General features: G+C 42.0%; 1 protein-coding gene across 1 annotated transcript in view; it reads right to left on the bottom strand.

Annotated features, from left to right (window-relative positions):
• SLC9A9 (solute carrier family 9 member A9) overlaps positions 1 to 24,607 on the bottom strand; it is a 303,560-nt gene that overhangs the window by 60,599 nt on the left and 218,354 nt on the right. Inside the window, exons 13-14 of the mRNA XM_077348768.1 lie at positions 22,440 to 22,488; positions 17,049 to 17,128 (exon numbers count right to left, since the gene is read on the bottom strand). Of these exons, the coding sequence (XP_077204883.1) occupies positions 17,049 to 17,128; positions 22,440 to 22,488 (129 nt within the window). The remainder of the gene's footprint in view (positions 1 to 17,048; positions 17,129 to 22,439; positions 22,489 to 24,607) is intronic.

The following is a 24,607-nucleotide window of genomic DNA, read 5'->3' as shown; positions in this document are numbered from 1 at the left end:
TGCTCCCCGCAGGGCTCTCCGCTCTACGGGCATGAATCTACTGACTGTCCTGGGCCCCTGGGACATTCGCCTGGCCTCAACCAGGGCCAGGGCCTTTTTGGTCCTGGCCCCAACCTGGTGGAATGAGCTCCTGGAGGAGCTACCATCTTTCCGCAGGGCCTGTAAGACAGAGCTCTTCCACCGGGCATATGGTTGAGGCCAGGGCAGAGCCCGGGTTCCATCCAAGATCCCTAATCCATTGGCCAGTCTTTCTCTCCTCTCTCTCTTACAGGATTAACGCCCGACCTCTCTCTGAACAAGCGGGGAAAGTTATAGAATAGAATGCCATCTTTTATTGTAATAATGGGATTTTATGTGATTTTACTTTGATTTTATATTTTATTGTGAACCGCCGTGAGACCTTTTGGCGAACGGCGGTATATAAATCCAATTATCAAATAAATAAATAAATAAATAAATAAATAATCAATCAATTCAAAACTGAGAGGCTCTGGGCCCTAAATTATTCAAAACTCACTGAGAATGGTGGGCGACTTTCCTCTGGTGACTCTTTTCACCAAAATAGATAAAACTGGAGTCATTCCTGTAGGATGGAATCCTACATGGATTAATGTTATCATAGTGATTCTAAATTGGGAGGGAGCAACTGTCCAGTTAGGATAGTTTCAGTTATGGGCAAACTCTATGTAAGACATTTGCTGGATAGCCTTACTGCCTGAAAGTCTTTTGGGCCTAGCACTGATTGGCTCCTACCCTGCTAAATCTATCCTCGATCATTATGTTACCCTTGCTCATTTGGTAGAGAAATACAGTAGTGTGGGGGAAAAGAATTGTTTCCTGCTTTCCTTGATCTAAAGGGTGCTTTTGATTTTATATCTAGGAATTTTCTGTGAAATAAGTTAAACAAGATGAGCATAGGTAAACACTTACTTTTCTTTATCTACAAATTACAGTCTTCCACAAGCTTCCACAAGCTTTCCACACTCTTCCACAAGCTGTCAAGTTCAGTATAGTCCATTGGGTAATTTGACACAAAAAACTCTTCTAATCAGTGAGTCAAACAAGGATACATTTTGGCTACTTATTTATTCAACTTACTTCTGAATGACTTAGCTCCTACTCTGTGAGTCGTGGATGGACACTTTTCAAAACTTGGCCCTCACACTACTGATTACTATATGCAGATGATGTAGTGATGCTCCCAGAAGTGCTTTTTACTTGCATTTGTATCCTATTGTGAAACCAACCTGTTATCTATTAATTCTGAGAAATAAAAACTTATGGTGTTTTCAAGGTGCTGTAGAAGTTTTAGCTGATGCATTAAAGGTAAAACATTTTAAATAATTGGGAATAAATTTTCAGCCTCATAATAGTAGGACAGCACAACAGGAACAAGCAGTGACTTCGGCCAAGTACTGTGTGTCTGCTGTGATAAATTTCTTTTATCTGAAAGATGGCCAATATGTATCTGTGGCCACCCGTGTTTTCAGTGCTAAATTGGTATCCTAGTTATTCTACGGGATACCCATTTGTATTAGCTCTTTCAACCAATGTGTTGAGCAAATTCAGGCAGTTTCTATGGCATATTTTGGTAGTCCCAAACTGTGTAAGTTATGTGGTCATGTGCTTGGGGCAAGGGAAGAGATTTCTAGAAATCAGAGCTTGGGTCCAGTGAAGGACTGCACGTAAGCTTAGATGTTCTGTGTAAACAAATAAAGGATTGTGAAAGGTTAATTCTTCAGAGAGCCAGAAAGCGGCTTCTGGCTTCAGAGAGCCAGAAAGTGACAGGCTATTTCAAGAGATCAAGATGAATATTGTTGTTTCAAGAGAACGGGTTTGGGTACTGGAAAGAGTGTAACAGCCTTCTGGAAACAAATGAGGCAATGAATACTCAAATAAAGTATACTAAAGACATGTCACTGTGAAGATCTCAAGACTCTCTCATTGGCCCATTATGCACGGAGTCGAAGGTCCGCATTCGGGGTGGAATGGCGGCAGCTAAAATAACCAATTATGCATGCTGCAGGCGGCAACCGGGCGCAGTGTCAACATATGCTGCTGAAAAAGCCGCATTAGCGAAATGCGGAAGAAAGTGGAGCTTCCTGGGACCAGAGTGCAACCAGATGCGGCTCTGGAGTAGCCGCGTGCATAATAGGATACTCTGGGTTTTGCTGTCATTCCGTCCCGTGCATATACGGTTTGCTTCGCTTCTTCCTCCTCCTTGTTCTCCATGCTGCCATTTCAGCGGCCGTGCATAATAGGCCATAATCCTGAAGTCTGCGCGTATACTGGTTCTACCTCAGAAATTTCAACCCCTCATTTCACATGACCTTTCCCCTCTATGTTAAATAAAATATTTTGCTATTTTTAAATTTCAAAATGCCTCAAGTGCTATTTAAGTTGTTTAAATTAAACTAGGTTCCTGAGCTGAACCAACCGCCAAAATATTGTACTGTGACAGCCAGAGTTCCTCAGCAAAGAACAAAACATTACTAGGGTAGCTCAGTCAGTGATGGGAAAGAAAAACTGGAAAGAAAATCTTGCCTCTGAGGGCGGGAAGTAGAAGGGGGGCATCATAGCTCCTAACCCTGAAAACTGACTATGTCTCCATTATAGGGCCCTATATAATGGTGATGTGCTTTACATGCTGTTTGATGTGCTTTACATGCTGCTTGATTCTTGCCTAACTAACTGGTCATGTTTAATGAAGAGGAAATATAGTATCTCTCTTGATTCTATCTCTATGAAAGAAAACTCTCAAGCTTTCAGATAATTAAAACAGAGACTTTTGGATATTGAAAAACAATCTCTCTGCTCTTGAGCAAACAGGATATGTTCCCTGGTAGAATCTGGTATCACACCTGATCGTCAGGTCCTAGCATCCTATTTTTCATGCTCAACATCTCCTCAATTACTTCAAGCTTTTATGATAGCAAGATTTAAAGGGTTCTCCACAGTGGTTCTGTTTGGAAAATTTACAAATGTTTCTTATCATGAAAGACTTCGTCCATGTAGGATGAGAAATCTTGAACACGTATCCCATGCCTTGCTTTATTGTGACCTTTGTGTTACTGTGGAACTTTTAATTAGTCCTCTTCTGCACAACTTTCATGAATAGTCTGATGAGAGGTTGGCTTTATATTTTCTATCAGAGAAGCATATTTCTTGTTCAGTATCAAGGTATCTTCTAATTGCTATGAGGATAAGGTAAAATCCTCTGATGGTCCGTTTATGCACTGGAGGTTTCATGCTGGGCTGCAGGCTGGAGTTTTAGTCATGGCAGGTTGCCCCACCTCTTCCTGTACCCACAAGGTTTGGCCTGGTGCACTTCATTGGCATTTGGCCTGGTACACTTCATTGGCCCCCTATTTGTGCTCCTGCACGGGAGCTGGGGCAGTAAAGTTCCCAGAGCATAAACGGTCATGGGGAACTGCTCCTTTTGTAATGCTAAAATGGTACTTGTTTTCTTTTGTTTGCTATGTTTACAATTTATGCCAATAAATGTACTGAGCTGGATTATGGTTTTATGGGAAAGTTACAGCCAGCACTTCCAATTGTGCCAGAAGATAATAGGCAGCATGTCTAGATCTTTTACTAGTGTTCTTGAAACTTAATAGCAGGAAGGATTCTTGTTGCCTTGTACCAGTTGAAGTTTCTCAACCAAGGCAGTCCGTCACTGAACCCACTGCAATAATCCAACCTGCATAAAATAAAGCAGATCACTAGCTGCAGTCATATTATGCCTCTCAAGGAAAGGCCACAACTTTAAAGCAACTGAACCTGGATTAAGCTACCACAATCCACAGAGAGAACCCACACTTTCTATCAGATTCCAAAAGTACTCCCAAGCTGAGAAGTTGCTATTTTGGGGGAGTATAACCAGGCTAGATCAGGCTGAATCCTTAATCCCTTCAAAAAGCTCCTCAAGAAAAAAAATTCATAAAGGAAAACCAAAGAACTTTACGGAGGAAAAGTTCTCTAATGTTTCTTCATAAGCTCAACATGTAAACTTTTTGAGGAAAAAAATTTATTCTCTAGTCTCCCCATGAAAGTATATTCATAAAAAATATATTCCCTCTTGTCAGAAAGCAATGACGAAGGTTCTGTTGTGTTTTTTTTTTGCCTGAACTGTGCCTTCAATACTCATCCTTACTTTGAGTATTGATTTTCTTAAAATCCTATGAAGTCTTCTCCACATTTCCCTTTATTTATTTCTTTAAAGGCAGAGGCTTAACATAATGCTATGAAATTTTTAATGCAGAATGATCATGATCAATGAACACATTGCAGTGCCTATGCAAAGAGCAATGCAGAAAGCCACATCTGCTTCAGGAGCAACTTAATTTGGTTGTTATTTGATAAAAAAAAAACACTGAAGAAAGAAGAAGAGTTGGTTCTTATATGCCACTTTTCCCTACCCAAAGGAGGCTCAAAGCAGCTTACAATTGCCTTCCCTTTCCTCTCCCCACAACAGACACCCTGTGGGGTGGGTGAGGCTGAGAGAGCACTGATATCACAGAACAGTTTTATCAGTGCCATGGCGAGCCCAAGGTCACCCAGCTGGTTGCATGTGGGGGAGCGCAGAATTGAACCTGGCATGCCAGATTAGAAGTTTGCACTCCTAACTACTACACCCAACTGGTTCAACTACTTAAGCTCATTCCAATCCAGGTCCAGGCCTTGTCTGGGAATTGAAACAACTTTGGTCTTCCGTATTGGTAATCTTTGCTTACATCTTTGTGGACTGCCCTTGTTGGAATGGTCCAGTACAGCAGCTTTTGAAGGCACTAACTATGGTACCCTTCTGGTTAGCTTGCTTAGCTGTGGTTTAGGGGCACAGTATTCTACTGTCTCTGCTCTTATTTGATTGGTCAGTTTAAAAAACTCTGGGCAAGGGTGGAGTATAAATGCAAATAACAACAACAATAACAACAATAATAAAAGATGGTGATGGAGAAATGCTCTCATGGCATTTCATAGCTCTGTCCCCTCATGTATATGCAACGGCTAGTGGAGACTTTCCTGGGATCTGGATATCCTACTCTATTTCTCCTTAACATCTTATTCAGGTCAGTCTGGGGATCCTGTAGTGACTAGAGTAGGTAATGAGATGGATTAGGGCCAGTTAACCAAATCTCAGTCCAGACAAACTGTTGATCCATGATTAGGAGTCTGCCTGTTCTGGGATAACCAAAGAAAGTAGATTATTGATGGAGGCACACAGTCTGTGGAATGCTGTCCCACTTGAAGCTCACTTGATGCCTTCACTTTGCTAGCTTTTAGGCCCCACATTAAGACATATCTACTGGCCCATATTAGTTTTTTTAAATAAAAAACTCCTGACTTATGACAGTGTCATTAATTGCTATGGACATCTGTTTTACTCCAGGTATGAATCGAAATAATTTTACCATTTTTACTGATTTTGGTTATGCCAGCTTTGCTCGGGGAAGGTGACAAAAATATACTATGTACAAAATAAATCAATTATCCTAGATTGAATTAAAGTAATTGTATATTGGTTTTTATAAAATCTAGTTTGAAATGGACAAAGCTCTAAGACTTCTCTATTTCCCTTGGAAGAATTTAAGACACTTTATCCCAACCTGCTGCCAGAAAGATTATTGCCAATGAAATCTGAATCTTGACTTGTAAAATTACATTTCATTCTCCCTAGACATTCAACCCGGTACAATTCTAGCAATTTCCCTCTTTGTTTGGTCATCCTTCACTTTTCTGTATCTCTGTATACTCTCATTAGTTGTCCATTTGTTACAGAGTTCAAAATCAATCACTATAGCTGTTAAATAAATTTTGTGACCTTTCTGTAAAGTCACTACAAATTGTTATACACATCTGATAGCAATCCTTTCCACATTTGCTGGCATTTAACATTGGATATGCTTCTTTCTTACGTTTGAGTCTAAAATGAGTATTTTTTTTAAAGCTGAACACAGTACCACAGCTTATTCCTAGTATGTTGAAGAATCTGTTTTCCCCTAGGCCAAACATCCACAAGTAAATTGATATCATGTTATATTTACTCACAAGTAAGAATGCTACATAAATCTTTGATAGGGTTTTGAGTAAACAGGCAACAGTTTCATGATTAATTTATCAACGTGTAGATCGAACTCAAGGAAGAAATAACTATCCCAACACACCCTACCCCTAATCCCCATGATTTTTTCAAAGGCTACTTGAGTTTTATAAAAAAAGCAAAATATTTTATGCCCAGTATCTAGGATACAGTGGAGCCATCTTCCAGCGCAAGTAGCCTTTCTGGGGTGGAAGAACTGTGGTCCACTTGAGAAAGGCTGAAGGGAAATAAATGAAGGTTCGTGTCATGAGTGGTTGAGGGGAAAGGGTCTCCAAATCTGGCTCCCAGTTGCCACCCCCCTCAGTTTCTTGAGATGTAACCACCCACTGTGGGTTTTTTGGGTTGGGAATTTTTAATCACAAATCAAAGAAATAAACTGAACAAAAATTTTACTTCAAAGGGAAGCATTTTAGATTCATAGGCTGTGGAGCTTTCACCCAAATGGGCTTAACTCTTCTTTGGATTTCTCCTGCTTCTTATGTAAATGTATCTTTAAGAATGACTTTGCAATTTTAGCTGAATTGTATTTAAATCACACACACCTGTATGTTTGTAGTGAACTCACAAGACTTGCAGGCTGTGCTACTATTACTTCGTCCCCCACATGAAAGCTTTTGACTATTCACCAGATTAAAAAATAAAAACACTATTGGAGCTTTTTGGTAAGCATCTTTATTATAAGATTGTATTCATGTAGTGGTTTCACTGAGAGAATTGTTTATTGAAACCAGCCATAATTTTCTTCTTTTATTGAGAACCTAAGTGAATTAACCCACAAAGTTTTCTAAGTATATTCAAGATTATGTAAGTAAACTCAACATTATATTTTGTTGCTATTTCTTGCTTGTAAACCACATGTCTTTATTTTATAGTCATGTCACCGAGGAAGTGTATGAAAATGTGTCTATAACCAGTTCATGTTCTAGCATAATATTTTTGGAATTAAAGCTGTTATTTTCCTGCAATACTACATAGCCTGTTTGTCGGCTTCTTCTGCTTCTTTGCCAGCACAATTGCTGACAGGTTGCTTTCTTCATCACCACCAGGAGGTTGATATCCTAGCAGAACCTGCGAATAGATCTCCCCAGGGTTGGAGATGGCTGCCAGGGCAAGGGGAAACCTGGGAAGAAAGGAATCCTTTTGCAGGCTGTGAACAGTCCAGGTATAGTAGATCTCAGCTAGGGATACCAGCCTCCCCTGGAGGGATCCCCTGGAGTTACAGCTCATCTCCAGACTATAAAGATAAGTTTCCCCGGAGAAAATGGCTGCTTTGGTAGGTAGAATAGGTGGCATTGGACACTGTCCTCTCCTGCTTGAATATCTGAATCTATTTTGCCTGCAACAGCCTTCCTCCAGCCATTTTCTGCCAGCAGGGTTCTGAGAAGAATTTTGAGAGGGGGAAATGGGAGGAGCCAATGAGAGGAGTGCAGCAGATTAAGGTCTTCCCTCTCATTCCTTTCCCATTGTGTGTAAATCAACAAAGTCACTACAGACTAGACAGATGAGCAGACAACCACCCTGCTTCCTGACTTCTCCCCATGTTACCATAAATCAGCTGTGATTTGAGGGGACTTCCCACCATCATCAATAAACAGATTTACTTACTGTTGCTGTGGCATTTCCCCCTTAATTAGACCAATGTGGCCATCTGAAATTTTTTCTATAAAGCAATTACATTTCAAAGAATCTTATTTCTATGCAGCTAAAATGTAAATTGGAGCATGCATCACTTTCCACTTCTGAACTGTTGATAAAACATCTGCAGCTTTCTAAGTATTTGTCCACAGAATGACAGTGGCAGCCTGAGATAAAGGACAGGCTCCACTCGAGATCAGAGGCAGAAATTCCCTTTGATAGTCAACGTTTCTTCCACTGGAATGCAGGCACTTTGCTTTTGGTGAGCAAGATAAAGGCTTTTCTCACAATCTGCAGTGCAACTCATCTGAAGCAGCTGATGCTTATGTTGTATCCATTTTCAAAGCCCAGGAGAGGTTTTTTTTTCTTTTTTAAACTTAATAAAATCAAGCAGGTTATACATTGCAAATGTTAAAAGGCACAATATAACCATGGCTGAATCCAGGGAAGAAGAAATATCACCAGTATTAGAGGTATTAAAAACTATAATTTAAATATAAGAATCTTAACTTTGCAGAATAAAGCTAAAGCTCCTCTAAAGCCATATTCATTGTTATGGAGAAGCCATGGCTCAGTGCCCTTGCTCTGCACAGAGAAGGTTACCAGCTAATGACTCTCAGGCAGCAGATGTAGGGAAAGCCTTTTCTCATCTTGGGACCCTGTAGACCTGCTTCCAGTCAAAATATGTAACACTATAGTAGTTAGGCCAGTGATCTGGCAGTGTAATGCATGATCTGATGCTTCACTCATACAATGCCCTGTCCTATTTCCCTTTGTTTCCATTCCTTTTCTACTTTGCAGCAACATTATTTGCTACCAGCTTGCCTGTTTCCTTCCAGCTATGTTGCTTCATACATTTGTGACTCTTTTCTCTTTTTACTTCTCTATCAATTCCTCTTCCTCACATTGCTTCTGCAATCTACTGACCCTTCCTTACTGCATCCTATCTGCTCTTTCTAGCAAGAGTGCTAAGTTTAGTGATAGCACCCAGGTATACAGCAGTTCACTGCATGTTCGAGATTTGCACCTTCCCTTGACACTTCATATATTTACTATCGGAAATGCCAGTGAAATGCTAATTCAAACTGGCTGCCATGGAAAGTGGGAAGAGGATTATAAGTATGCTGATACCGATAGCATTAGCAGTTGTAGTTGGAGTATTAGTATTATTAGTAGGCGTATTAGTATTATTAGGCCACAGAGGGGCTATGCTATTGCTGAATTCATAATGCCCTCCTAACCAGTGGCTGGCCATTGTGTGAGACAGGATGCTGGACTAGATGGACCATTGATCTGATCCAACAGGGTTCTTCTGATGCTCTTATAGCAATATGATACCACCTCTAGCTGCTTTATTCCCTTCCCCCAATTAGTTTGCATCTACTCCCGATGATTCTGAAAGTGAGTGGCTGTCCTACTGTAGTGTACTATGTAGTAAGACCAGGGGCATAGAACACCCTTGGAATGGGAGCCACATGGCAGCATGCTAATCCATTTGGCTGACTGAGAGGCAGGTAGAGAAGACTGCCTGCTGCACATGGAGTGTGGTTCTCTCTCTGAAGGAAAGGAGCTATCACTGCCATCTTCACAGGTTGCATTTAATGAAGCCAAGAAAGGTTGCATATCCCTGAATAGGTTGATGTTATATATGGAGTAGACAAAGGAGTGGACTAGGAAGTGAAAATTAAAATTAAAAGAAGCAGTTAGAGACAGGGATGCATGGCAAAGACTTCCCTATAGAATCGCCGAGGGTCGGACACGACTGAATCGATAACATCATCAATTTGGCCATCTGTTATGTATCCTTCCAAAGCAGAGAAGTTCTCTGGTGGAACCAGGGTTTCGGCACACCGAGACACACTGGGTATAGATTTTTATGCAGTCCGAATAACATGGCCAAATTAAGTCATTTAGAAGAAGAAGAAGAAGAAGAAGAAGAAGAGTTCTTATATGGCCCTTTTCTCTACCCGAAGGAGGCTCAAAGCAGATTACAGTCGCCTTCCCATTCATCTCCCCACAACAGACACCCTGTGGGGTGGGTGAGGCTGAGAGAGCCCTGATATCACTGCTCGGTCAGAACAGTTTTATCAGTGCCAGGGCGAGCCCAAGGTCACCCAGCTGGCTGCACGTGGGGGAGTGCAGAATCGAACCCGCCATGCCAGATTAGAAGTCTGCACTCCTAACCACTACGCCAAACTGGCTCTTAATTAACCACTCTATATAAAGTTAGGTAAATATTTATCCAATCAATGCATGGCCTGTTTATCTTTTAAATCTTGTCCCATATTCAAGTACCTAGTGTGTTGGGGGGTGTTTTCCCTGTTCGGACCAGCTTCCAGGGGCTTTCCCCCCTCCCTCAGGCAAGCTGCCAAGGCACCTTACAGATATCTTAGTCAGTACAAAGTTCACTCTATTATTAATGGCAAGATGTTTTACAAAAGGGAAAACCCAGATGGTCACTTCATCAAAGGGAAACCTATCTGTATATACACTGAAATTAGAATTTATTGCAAGCACTGTAGGTATACTATGATCGAAGTAAATGGCTTTAGAAGTGTGTAACTCTGTTTAGGATTGCACTGGAGTTATTGCTCAAAATTTCTGTGAGAATATTTAGCATTGTACCAGCTACTCCCTATCAGCTGAGCATTCTGTTACAGTGTTAGAGTACTGAACATTTGAAGAAGAAGAGTTGGTTCTTATATGACACTTTTCTCTACTAGGAGGTGTTTCCAAGCAGCTTACAATCGCCTTCCCTTTCCTCTCCCCACAACAGACACCCTGTGAGGGAGGTGAGGCTGAGAGAGCCTTGATAGAACTGCTCGGTCAGAACAGCTTTATCAGGGCTGTGGCTGCATGAGGAGGAGGAGCAGAGAATCAAACCCGGCTCACCAGATTAGAAGTCTGTGCTCCTAACCACTACACCAAGCTGGAGCACTTAAGGTTCTATAGACAAGATGCCAGAATGAAGTCAATGACATTTAGCCACATCAACAATAAAAAACACTCTGCTGTTTGATCCTCTCTACTTGCAGTGCTAAACATTTCAGTTTTCTTGTTTAAATTTAACTGGCACTAAAACCTCAGAATTACTGGTAACTGATCACTTAAGGGATTTATTTACATTTTAAAAGTTTATCAAGAAGTAAAGCTTTCCTGTAGACATTAGCACTTTAGCAAAGCACTCTGTTGTGAACTGAAAATCTCCTAGCCATTTTTGTTTGGATGGATATTTGCCACTTTCATTACACATTATTGTTCAGGGCATTTTCCATCTGCTCTTACTATGAACAGTCTGCAAAAAACATGGGATTGCTCTGGGAAACCCATGCCAATGTCATTAGTACTGTGACCAGTCTTTATGATTTGCTGGCACTGAAGCTCTGGGAGAAGCCAGCAGACTAGGTTATGGCTAGGAAGTCTTGGGGTAAGTGAGTGCTCCTTCCTGTTGCTCAAGGAATCGTCAAATTTAGATAAAAGTGGTGCTGCCCTTAGCATCTGGCAGAAGCCACAGTTTGTGTGACAGCAATCCTAGGCTTCAATAATCTCCTTCTCCCTGTTCTTGCAAATAAATACATCCAGCCTAGTGCTCCTGTCTCTTTAGGCAGTTTCTGGCATTGTTCCAGGACAGCTCCTTGGCAATGCAACAAAAAGAGGGGAAATAATACTGTGACTGGATGAAGAAATATGAATAATGGTGGGAAACCGGAGGCTGTGGAAGGAGAGATGCCTGGCTGATTATCAGCCATACAATGCACTCTGTTTATGCTCACTAGGAGATCTGCCATTAACTCTCTTTCGATCTGAATCTCCCAGTGATGTCGCTGACACTTTTTCTAACTTTGTTTAGATTCCCTCTGCATGCTCTGGAAGTTGCATAGTCTGGGCTGAGACATTCTTCATAATATCATCTGTGCTGTTGGCAGACAGTAACAATCTTTGTTTTTGCAAAGCTACAGGTGGAGAGAGTGATTTCACATGGCAGTTTGTGGCACTTGTGCCAAGCCCTGTGCCCCCATGGGGGTGTTTTTTGGTGGCGCACCAGGTCCACCCTGGATAACTCCCTCCACGGAGCCATGTGAGGCAATTTCTGTCCCCTCTGGGCTGCTGTAGGAGGGGGAGAACTGTTTCCAGTCTATGCAGGCCTGCGGCTAGTTAGGCCCAACTGGCTCCCACAGGAGACCAGGGAATGCGGATATTTCTGCATTCCCTTGCTGCAGGGCAACGGAGGTCCTAAAGTATGCAAGGCCCGGGAGGGGGCTGGGCCAGCACCTATGTCATGTGAATGTGGGGATTATCCCTGTGTCCAAACAGGCACTAGCCTGGCCTTTGCTGCCCATGAGAATTGGTCTATATAAGTAACTGGATTCAATAAATCTAGAGATTCCAATTCCCCTGGTGAAAATGACAGCTTCTGAAGGCCAACACCACATCCCCTGATTACTATTAAAAAAAATACTTCAGTAACTTTCTTTTTTGCACATTCTTATAAAATATTTTTATTTCTTTCAGGATTCTTATAAGAGGGTCTTCTTGTAATACTGTATGTGTGCATATATTTTATTTTATATTTTATCTGACCATAGATGAAGACCCTCTGCATTGAAACGCAGCTGGTCTCTAGTCATACCATGTTCAGCCACCCCTGAAACTGTCTGTGCAATATCTTATATTTTAATGTTCATAATCTTCTTAATGTGCACTTAATAATACCTATTTGCATTGTCATTTGAATAGCCTGGGATGCCCAACCTACCATTTCCTGACAGGTTTCCTCCCAACGCTAAATACGGCTGTCCTGCAGACCCTTAGTGGGAAACCGTTTCCCAAGTCATCGGGAGCATCTCTGGGCAACTCAGCATAAGTTTACGCTGTCTGAATTCTGCATCCAAACGTTACCACAGTGCCAGGAGAAGGACAAAACGATTGCAGAAACGTTGCATCTGGATAATTGGTTTGCCTTGAGGGAATTGGAATTCCCAGACAGAGTGATTCAGTGTGTGAAAATGCTCAGATATGTCACTTCCAGCGTCGGCAGTGCGAACAGGTCAACTCTTTAGGGAATTGAGTGTATGGTTGTCAGCAGAAATAAGATGTAAAAATAATGATATAAAACGAAAATACATTGGTACAGTAATGGAAGGACAGTAGCTGTGGTAAACAAGAAGTATTGCTGTCGATGACTTAAGGAGAAATAGCCTCTTCAAACGTAAGATCAGTTGCAATTTGAGAGATTCTTATAAAATCCTTTTATAGAGGAAAGGGAAGGCGAACGTAAGTCGCTTTGAGCCTCCTTTGGGTAGGGAAAAGCGGCATATAAGAACCAACTCTTCTTCTTCTTCTTCTTCTTCTTCTAAATCCTTTCCAAAATGGAAGGTTTCTTTTGGTGGGGTTATCATAAATTAATTGGCCCTTAATAAAGATTGGTAGAAATTCTTCATTTTGTATTTTGAAGGGCCAGTTTAGACAAGGTACTGAGGAATTTGTAGCTGAATCTTTTCAGCACCTTAAAAATTGGATTCATCCAAATGGTGCATTGAAGGAATAAGACACTCCCCCTTCCTGGGGTGGTTTCAGTGACCAAAACTGCCCCTCCTGTGTCTTGGATTTGGCAGTGAAATATAAGAAGACAGTCAAAAGATGGGGCTAGTTTTAATCACAAAAGTGCAACAGCAGGACAAAGCACCCACTGCAACCCTGCTTGATCCCAGTGTGGATAGGGGCCCCGCACAGCTTCTGTTAGGCTGCTTCCCCAAGGCAAGGATTGTCTGCCATACTTCCATTGCCATTGCTTATGGGGAGGCATGCCTATTGGTGATGGAGCCTCTGCAAGGGGGGAGGCTCGGCCCCCCAACGTTCCCCTTCCATATGTACTGTGCTATAGTACCATAATGATTCTATAGAATCATAAAATCAAAGAATAATAGAGTTGGAAGGGACCTCATGGGTCATCTAGTCCAACCCCCTGCACTATGCAGGACACTCACATCCCAATCGCTCATCTACTCTAACCTGCCTCCCCTTTGCCTTCACAGAATCAGCCTCTCCGTCAGATGGCTATCCAGCCTCTGTTTAAACATTTCCAACGATGGAGAACCCAACACCTCCTGAGGAAGCCTGTTCCACTGAGAAACCACTCGAACTGTCAGGAACTTCTTCCGGATGTTTAGATGGAATTTCTTTTGAATTAATTTTGTCCCATTCGTTCTGGTCTGTCCCTCTGGGGCAAGAGAGAACAACTCTGCTCCATCCTCCACATGGCACCCTTTTAAAAGTAATACTGTACTATAAAAGTTATGCTGTTCTATTTTATTTATTTAATGCATTTTATCCTGAACACATGGAGCTTTAAAGTGATGCAAATATGCCCCCTCTTCCCCTCATGAGTCAAATCAACTCTTGCAGGCTTTAAAAGCAACATTCCCTGGAGCTGCTATCTCACTGAGGGATAAGGGGGTTAGCGTCAGAGAGGCCGGACCCCTCACACTAGAGTTCACGGCAGGCTTTCTTGCTCCCTCCCTCTGAAAAATATTGCAGGTTGGATGTGGCCAAAACAACAGGTACAGATAGGCCATTTTGCAGTCTCCTGCAACTGATTTTTCATATGAAATACCGGCATAGAGAAAAGAAACCAAACTCTCCATACGGTGTGTACATTCTGTCCTTTCCCTTTCCTATTTTGAGTTTCTTCTCTTTACTGACGTACATTGTTACGTGTCTTTAAGGAATCCACAGTCATTGCCGTTTCCTTCAGAAGAAGAAATGGAATCGGTATATGTCTAAAGAATACTCTGATGCGACTTGGCATTAATTTTTAAAAACCTTATTTCCCTTTTATGCTGCGCTGCAAATTGAATTTTTACCCAGGCCTGGGGGGGGAAAAAAACCCCACACCAGAAACCTATATCTGAAATCTTATTTCTCAACTTTCCATATGAATATCTTTCTATATCTAGACTTTAATAACTGAGTTACAAAGGAGTAAATAATAATGTATTGGAGAATGCAATAAAGAATGAGGTTTTTATAGACTCTCTTGCTACTGGTTGTTACAAATCTGTACTGAAGACAGACCAGATGGGAAGAGCGGTTCTACATTTAGTCCTGGATGCAGGATTTCCCATTTTCAGTGGATAGTTAACGGAATGGCTTGCTGAAAATCCGCAGACAATGTGTGGGCATTGTGTTTCCAGCTTTCATACACCAACACAATTCCAAGAGGTCGCATATTTATTGTAGGACATATGCCTGTGTTTTGGAAAAGCAAATTGTAGAAGGTGATAGTAGTGGCCTTCCTAAATCCATATCAGCTCTCACTTTTTTTTCAATGAGATTATTGAGGAGATACCTTACAATGTTTTACAATGGAATTATTGCACCACAGTCAAACCAATTTAGGGAAGGTGACATGGGCCATTTGTGACCCTCCCATAGTTGCCAAGCAACTCCCAGTTTACACTTACTGTTTTCAGTCTGAATTGCAAAGCTCATAGGGTTCCATGTTCTAGGGCTGATGGCAGCTTCCTTGCTCACCACCTATGGCAAGGCTCTGTAGTGCCCAGCTATATAGAGCCAGCGTGGGGTAGTGGTTAAGAGTAGTGGCCTCTAATGTGGAGCACCAGATTTGATCCTCCACATGCAGCCATCTGGGTGACGTTGGCCTAGTCACAGTTCTCAGAGCTCCCTCAGCCCCACCTACCTCACAAGGTGTCTGTTGTGGGGAGAGGAAGAGAAGGTGATTGTAAGTTGCTTTGAGACTCCTTTGGGCATCGAAAAGTGGGATATAAACTTTTCTTCTTTTACCTATGCAAAAAGAGGACCTTGCCTACAGCAGCATCAGCAATGCCTAGTCTTATTCAATGCAGATTTTCAGTCAGATCTTCACTGCTGGGCAGTGACATGTGTACAACCTTGATGCTATGCATACTTTTGTCACTTGCAACAGCTCTATCATAATCAATAGTAATAAAATTATACACACACATCAATATAATCATAATTCTGCATTTTTGTGAAACATTTTCCAGTCTGCAGATAGAGGAGAACTGGGAATAAAAAATTATCTAGTGCTTAAGTAGCTGTGGAGCTCCCAAGAAAGTCATGTGCTGCATTTGTACTCATCGATTATGCATGGGATGGATGCACCGGGCCAGTGCTTGGACATCAGCAGGGCAAATCCGTCAGCCTGGCCCCCTCCTGGCTCTGGCTTGCATTAGGGCCTCTGATGCCCCACAGGGATCCTTAATGTGGGCACCATTGATGCCCATACCGGGCTGGACCCATGCATACGTGGAAGAGCTGGGTCATTTAGGCCTGGCTTCTCCCCCCGCCTAAAGTGTCCCTGAAGGGACACAAACCACCCCATTTGGCTTTGCGGTGTTGTGGAGTCAAATGGGGCATTCATCGACTCTGACGATGGTGGGATAGCATTGCCATGCAATTCTAGCCTTGTGCAGGGACCACCTCATCCTCCCTGCCGCCGCCACGTGGTACAGCGGAACCTATCTGCCCGGAGTTGGGGCAGTTGCATGCACAACTCTGTGCATGAACAACTCTGGGGTGGATTGTGTGTGCTGGTGGATTTTCCCCCCATGTGTACACGGGAGATGGCAGGGCATGCTGCCCCACTGCACAAAGCCAGCAGTGGCCTGGTACCGCTGCTGCTGTGCATAATTGGTCATGATCTCATTCAGCTTGATGCTTGTGGTCTAGGACTACAATAAACCCTGAAAGCATCCCTAGGAATGTACAATCCCTCATTTTAACCATTGTTTGACTTAACATCCTAGCAAGTGTTCTTCAGCAGCATTCTCTAGTTAAGTGAAGGGTAAATGTGAACAGTTATAGATGCCTAGAGGTACTTTTTTTGTTCCATTAAGGATTAGTGAGTTCCTTTCCTTCATCCCTTCTTCGTCTTTATTGCATTTGGGGCTAAGGGTGTCAGGGGAAATTTGATTCCAGGGTCTTGCAGAGGCAACCATGGCAACTGTTCACTACCTAGTTTAATAATTGCTTGCAATATTATATTTTCAAGAGCTACAGAACCATTAATTTGTTGTAAGCACTGAATACATTTTCATCTCATTCCTATCATCTCCTTTAATACTGTAACGACATCTTTCTTCTCCAGGGCTTCCTTTGATTTCTTTGACATTATTTCTTTTGTTTTAAACCAACATTGTGATTTAATTTCTTACAGTATTTAAAATAAAAAGAATTATCTAGTTACTCACCCCAAGTTTTTCTTAATTATTTCTCCTACTAATGAAATTACTTTCCATGGATTGGTAATGCGAAAGAGATAATAGGATACTTGTGATCAAAACCGTACCATATTCTGAAGAGCCAGGCACTTTCTGCTTTGGTTGTGTTTTTATCCAGGCTATTTGCCATCTGTAATTCATAAAAAAGAGGGAAGGTCTTAAAAACTTTTCGTAGGTGTTCAGTATTCACAAGCAGTAATTGTTTGACAGAAATGTAAACATATCCAAAATTATCAATTCACAAAAGCTATGAAACCATGCAAGGTTAAGTTTAAATTCTAAAATGTCAAAGAAATAGAGAGATAGAGATTATAGAAAAAATGGGCAGAGGGCACAGTCCATTATGCTTCTGAATAAGTCCTGACAATGCGAATGAGCACTTCTTCTGACTGAATCCAATGGCACAAATCTAATCCTGCTGCCCACCACGTTTCCAGGCAAATATTTCCTTGTTAGCAGAACCTAAACAGTAAGTTGTGCTTGTATTATAGTGTCTCTCAACAGCAGGATCCAAGCTCCCATTTCCTTTTGCCTCACTCTTGCCTACTGTAGGGGAGATCACAATTTTGCTGTTACAAAATATGGCCCCCATTGTCTGGTTGAATTTCTTCTCTCTCCCTTTCAAAGGGCTTGCCCTTTCAAACAAACACAATAAAATATGTTGCCATAAGCGTTCTGAATGGGGCCTTAGGTATTGTGGCAGGAATCCTCTCCTGGGCCTATTATGCTCGGCCGCTGAAACGGTGGCATGGAGAACGAGGAGGAGGAAGAAGCGAAGCAAACCGATTATGCACGGGATGGAACACAACGGCAGCAAAACCCAGAGTATCCGATTATGCACGCAGATACTCCGGAGCCGCTTCTGGTTGCGCCCTGGTCCCAGGAAGCTCCACTCGTGGATGAATTTGAAGGATGCAGTAAGTGTTCTCACATTTGTAACATCTAGAATTTGCATTTTCTATTTTGGTCATGAGAGTTTACAGGTCTGTCACTACTAGTGCAGTCCTAAGCAGAGTTACATCCTTCTAAGCCCATTGAAGTTCATGCATTTAGAAAGATGTATCTCTCTTCAGGATTGCAAGGCATGTTAAGGTCACATTAGGTCTCACATTGTCATGACTGGCATAGCTGCACCCTAAGTTTGTGTTGGTGACTGTATTAACATGCAGTTTTTTCTGCCTCACTCCTAGATATAGGATTTCCTGCTTCATCTACAAATCTGTTCTAGTAGGCATTGGATCATGCACCATATTTTCCCTTGCTGCACTGGTACTTGAGCAGAATAATTCAGGGTTTATTTTATTAATGATTCCAATTCTATTAAACAATCCAGGAACACTATAGTCTGTGATCAATAAAAAATGATATTTCTTCTAAACTGCTGTGCTGGGATTTCTCTCAGTTTACTCCAGTCAAGCTTAGAAGGTATTTGCTTATTTATTTTATTTATGATTGTTTTTGGTTTACAAAAAGGACTATTCCTATTGGGATCATGATATTTTAATAATCATGTCTTGATTCCTTCCCACCAAAGCCTGATATGGGGAAATTTCTGATATTTTATTCATCGACTTCAAATACTAGCTGCTGTTTTACAAGCTTACTGTGGAGCATCCTTATGTAGCATATACACAATGGAAATGTGCCTATAGCTATGAGAGATATATTAACATGTATGTCATGTTAAGTTAAGAATGCAAATATTCCAATTAAAGATGCGTTCTTATATTACATTTCTGTTTGGGTACCAGCTGCAATCTCCAGGTCAAGGACAAGGTTAGGCCCATGTAGATCGAGTTACAGAAGTCAATCCAGTCGCATGGATCACAGTAACCAGGTGTTCCAGGGACAGGTAGGGTGCTAGTAGCCTCACCGGGAAGAGATGGAAAAATGCCAGGCATGCTACTCTTGTGATCTGTGCCTTCATAGTAAGTGAGGCATCTGAGATTACACCCAGATTCCTAGCACAGGAATTTGCACCCCAGCCAGGTCAGGTAAACACACTTCCTGATTTGCTTTAATTTGTTCTGTATGCTGTTCTGTTTGTTCTGTATGCTGTTCTGTTTGTTCTATATGCTATTATCATGTGTCTTAGATTTGCTTTCTCGGTTCATATTGTTATTGCTGTTTATGAACCTGAGCTCTGTGGCTAAGGATGAGTCATAAACTTCCCATCTTCCACCTGCTGGACCTTCTAGTGGTTTGGCTCGGCAGGGCAGTGGAGGAAAAAATTCTAGTGTCATTTCTGGCACAAAACTCAATGTGATATCAATGTGTTGGTATGACTCAGTGATGTCACTTGTGGTTTTGCTCTGAAGGTGATGATGTGGGCTGCTTTCATGTAGGTTGGTTAATGCACTTCCAATGCAATGTAGGGATACCTTGCACATGATTGCAAGCAAGTATACTGAAAAGGCGATCTCTAACATATATGACAGCAGCCTTGGTGTCAGCACACTGTCATTCCTTCCCAGTCGCTGGCACCCATGGTGAGTTAAAACTGCAGGAATAAAGAAGATAGATAATGAAAACTGAAGTGTGCAAAGGACTAGGAACCCAAAGGCACATTTACTCATATCTGACTCGAAGTTTGGCCATTTTATACCTTTGATACGTTTCTTTTTAGCAAAGTTTCCTTGGTTTCCCAAGGCTTATTGCAAACAACAAAATAAGAAAGTCAAGGACACAAAACTTGCCAGACTTCTGTCAGTGTCAACACACTCCCTAGGGTGACAGAGAAAATTACTCCAGGGAAAAAAGGGTATTGAATATATGGTTGGTGGAGGCATTTTTTCAAAATGTAGCACCATGGAGTGAGGAAAAGCTTATGAAGCTGGTAAAAAGTTTGGGGTCCTAGGGAGGCAATAAAAATGTCACAGGCAATCAAAGTATTACTGAAAATGAGCCAGCAGTTATTCCGTGAAACTGATGGAAAGCAATAAAACTAGTGGCAGGATTTGGATTAAAATATTATGCCATGAAATCCTTTTCTTCAGTGGAAGGCGCTCTCAAAATAGGAAGCACAGTGGATGAGCATGGTCCATCTCAATTATGCAACTTAATGTTATACATATTTACTCAAAAGGAAGTCCTAATTTCAATGGAGCTTGGTCACAAGTGGGTATCTACTGGACTTCAGCATACTTTGTGCCAATGGTTTCAATGGGCTTAATTGGGTCTAATTTGTGTTTGATGGGGGACCCCATAGTTTAAAGAGGTAGAACAGAAGGAAATGTATGGTTTAAATTCAAGCAAGTTAATTCCTATTTAATCAAACTGAAGAGTATAAAATTTTCAATTTTGCTCATTATATTAGCCCACTCTCCCTGGAGACCTGGTGATAGGCCTACAGTGTTCTTTCAAAACACCTGCTCAAAAATATGTATTGCAAGTCTCTCTGAGGAGATGTACCTAAGTGGTTTATCAACACACCCGCTAGCTAAACAGAAACTGTTACAGAATACATTTTGTTTTGTTTTTGCCTGTGTGAGAAATAATGAATTAAAAAACGCTCAAGGATGCTATAAGAAAGAATTGGGCTTTTTCTAATAATGATAACCTCTCCTTCAAGGACAGTATTGTCTGTATTCTAAATGAGTAGAAAACACAGTGGAGTTAACTGAACTCAATTATTTCTGAACACTGTTGATGGCTTTGCAATACTAAGTTGCCAAAGAACCTCCATATATATATGAGCCAGGCAAATGATAAGTGCGCCAAGAGGTAACGGATCAGCCATGACCTGGAAAATGGTGAGTGTCTTGATAAAGGTAATGTAAGATGATTAGGCTAGATGATTGTGGTAAACATTGGTAACAAAACTGACTCCACAGTTCCTATTTCAAATAAATCTTTTTCATCAATTTCCTTTCCTCCAAACAGAAAATAATGAGAACCATGCACACTGTGGAAATAACTGAGTACCTGGCCTGGGACTACCTCATTTGTTCCTTCTTTTTATACGTACCGCATAAACCAGTAGCATAATGGATTGCCAGGGGGAATAGGAAATCTATGTGTACCGTCCATGTCCCTGTCCAGTCCCCCTTTTTCACACTGCAAGTCACTAACATTGCATTGCGTAATGAGATGCAGAGTTCTTCCATGGCCTGCAGTGTCCTGGCATATTACCTGAGCATGCTTTCATTCATTAACACTGAAGAGAAGGGGATAACAAGAGACAACAGAGCTCTAAAAATATCTACAGATATATGGGGTACAATGACCATTGTGGCTTTTGTCTGTAGATCTAAAACATGTTGAGGCATAAGGTTCTTTAGGTCTATTTGATCAGATGTATGGAGTGAATAGTTAAGATAAGATAATTAAAAAGAAACCTCCTTATGCATAGTGATTAAAAATGCCTGAAAGAATGATCACAGCTTTGGACTGAAAAGAAGACGAAGAGACTCCAGGTGCATCCAGTCTTGGCTGTCAATGGTCAGTTTGCATGACATACTCTGCAGCATAGGCCCATTATGCACGGCCGCCGAAACGGCGATTTCGGGTCACATGGAAAACGTGGAGGGGGAAGACGCGACGCACACCGGTTATACACGGGGCGGGGCGCGACGGCGGCAAAACCCAGAGTAACCGATTATGCACGCGCCGATCCGGGCGCCGCTTCTGGTTGCGCCCCGCTCACCCGGAAGCTGCGCTTTCTTCCGCGTTTCACTGACGCAGCTTTTTCGGGGGCATGCACCGAAGCTGCAGCCGGTTGCAGCCGGCTCCGTGCGTTATCCGTGATTTTAGTCACCGCCATTCCACCCCGAATGTGCGCTAAAACCCCCGTGCATAATGGGTCCTACAGTCTACAAAAGCAGCCTCACATAGATCATATTAAATCAGCTAATGTACATTTATCATGTCCTAACCTAACATTAACATTAAGAGCCTCTTGTGGCGCAGAGTGGTAAGGCAGCAGACATGCAATCTGAAAGCTCTGCCCATGAGGCTGGGAGTTCAATCCCAGCAGCCGGCTACAGGTTGACTCAGCTGTCCATCCTTCCGAGGTCGGTAAAATGAGTACCCAGCTTGCTGGGGGGTTAACAGTAATGACTGGGGAAGGCACTGGCAAACCACCCCGTATTGAGTCTGCCATGAAAACGCTAGAAGGCGTCACCCCAAGGGTCAGACATGACCCGGTGCTTGCACAGGGGATACTTTTTTTTTTTTAACCTAACATTATCCCCCAAAGTTTGGAATTTGAATAACACACATTTAGTTGTCTACTGAAATACTTCTTTTAGAAAAGCCCAAATGCAAAATGACAGGCAATTAATAGATTTGATGCTCAATATTATCCTCATAAAATAAATTTTAGTTCCCAGTTTTCTAAGCAGTGCTGGACATTTCCCCCACCATTTCCTAAGGTCCGTTCTCCCAATTTTGAAACTGAACAGCAATCTTCTTAAGATAGTTATCTTTAAATTGTAACTTGCCTGATTAACAATGTCTGCCTGTAGGTCCTCATCTGGATCGACACCAACCCTATTAGAGAAAGGGAGAGAAGCAAAGCGGTGACTGCATAATCACTGGCATTCTGCACAGCAACTATTTCTCAGTAAGATATCACAGAGAATTGAGTGAAATGAAAATAAAACTAGCAAAATATGAAGACACGACATTTATAAGGAATGTGCAATTGAGTACCTATATCCCAAATTCAGTTGTTCCAGAGTGTGTTTTCTGATTAAATGGATATCAATGAAACTAGGAAAAAAGCAGCCGTGGGCTGTTTAGGCTTTAGTATTTACCTGCTTCGACTGCAATACTGTCAAGATGCTTTACAGAGTAAACAAGTGATTCTATGATTCTGAATGTGCTTGCCTCTGGGAAGCATTCCCTGATTATTTGAATATTTTGAAGCCTTGAGTCTTCGTTACTGAGAGACAGAACAAGTCATTTTGGTGCCTGAGGCAGAAAAGGCAAGGGACACCCACCCATAGAGATACAAATAGTACAATAAACTAAATGATGGACAATTTGCTGCTCCTTTATGGCACCTGAAATGGAGCCGTGCCAAGCCACCAAATAGGGAGGCCAGTCTTGTCTTTACTAGACAATCTGTTCCTAATGTGGCAAGGGCCTGGAGAAGGGACACGTTGGCACGGGGATGCTGGCACTGGGGTCGCTGCAATAATTTTATTTAGTTACCTAGTTAGTCCTGCCCAAGATCCTTCAGATGGATTGCAGCCTGGTATAAGGAGAAGCTACTCTCCAGTTTAGCTCAATCCCTGGCGAAGGATGATCTTTGGCCTCTGCACCAAGATCTAATGCAGGATCATGTCAGCAGAGTTACATCTCTGCAACCCTTCAGAAAAAGGTAAGACATTCTGAGCTGTTATGTAATGGCATCATATTGCCATCTTATCCTGTTCTTGAAAGCTGACAGCAAAGTTCAAGGATCATATGTAATCAATACAGAGGGTAGGATCCAAGCATCAAGGGAAGAGCTGAAGCAAAAGACTCAGGAGCTCCACACGAAGCAAGCAGGCTCTAAAAAGCTGGAGCTTCGCTATCAGCTACCCTCTAGGCTAAAGCACAAACAGGTTAAAAGGAGGTGTAGAAAGATGCCCTCCCCACTATCAAACTCACAATGCAATGAATAACTTTTGGCCCTTGATCTGCATATACACCCTAAGGTGCCTTTGTGCAACTAATCTTCAAAAAGGCTGCATTTCTCTCTGTCATACTGTCTAAGAAAATCCTTAAAAGGTGAGAATAGTGTATCCAGAAGGCTCTGAAGTCAGAGACCTCGTATAAAAACCTGACATATTTATTGCATGAAGGATTGAATTAAGGTTTTGAAGTGGAATTAGGGGTTATTTACAGGAGCAATAACCACTGCTGAGATCAGTTCAAATGACTGGCATGTGTCTGCCTGACCTTTGGATTTTTGGTTGTGCTCTTTTTCCATTGGGGTGCTTTTGAACTCCTGAGCAGTAAGAACAACTTGGACTGCAAACTTTCCTGACATGAGTTGAACAGTGGCATGCTAACACTTCAGTTTTAACTTCTGTTTGCTCAAGAGCAAGTGGAAGGAAGCAGATAGCCATGTCTACAATGTTTGCACAAGGCACCCTTTGACAGCTGCTCATACAGAGTTCGGCAGAATGACATATTGGAAGAAACAGGGGAATGCCACTAAGCACAGCAGCCTTGTGTTGCACTTCCACTCCCACAGACAGACAGATGGATGGACAGACAGAGATTTGTATCTACTTCAAATCTGTATCTATATCCAGTCTTTATTTTAAAGATTTACAAGGGTTGTTTCCCACATTCAAAACAGCATACAGTATCTTATCTTAAAACATAGCATAAAATAAAACCAAAACACAAAATATGGTCAGTTTCTACTTTGCTTTAGGAAGGAGGGGAGGGAAACTCTCTGGATCAGCTGGTCCCAGGGTGCCATCTTGTCCACTTGTGTGGGATACCTTTCATATTGTCCAGTCTGAGGATGTGGGCAGGATTCTTGGAAGATACCACCTGCTACAGATCCTAGCTCTTCCTGGCTACTTAAACCTGCTGGTTGGGAGGGGGCTGGTGGACTGGAGGCTGCACTGGCTGAGCCCCATTTGGGCTCTTCCTTAAAAAAAAAGAG

The sequence above is a fragment of the Paroedura picta genome, chromosome 8 (genome assembly GCF_049243985.1).
Source record: "Paroedura picta isolate Pp20150507F chromosome 8, Ppicta_v3.0, whole genome shotgun sequence".
Taxonomy (NCBI): domain Eukaryota; kingdom Metazoa; phylum Chordata; class Lepidosauria; order Squamata; family Gekkonidae; genus Paroedura; species Paroedura picta.
This window is presented reverse-complemented; position numbering and strand designations above follow the sequence as displayed.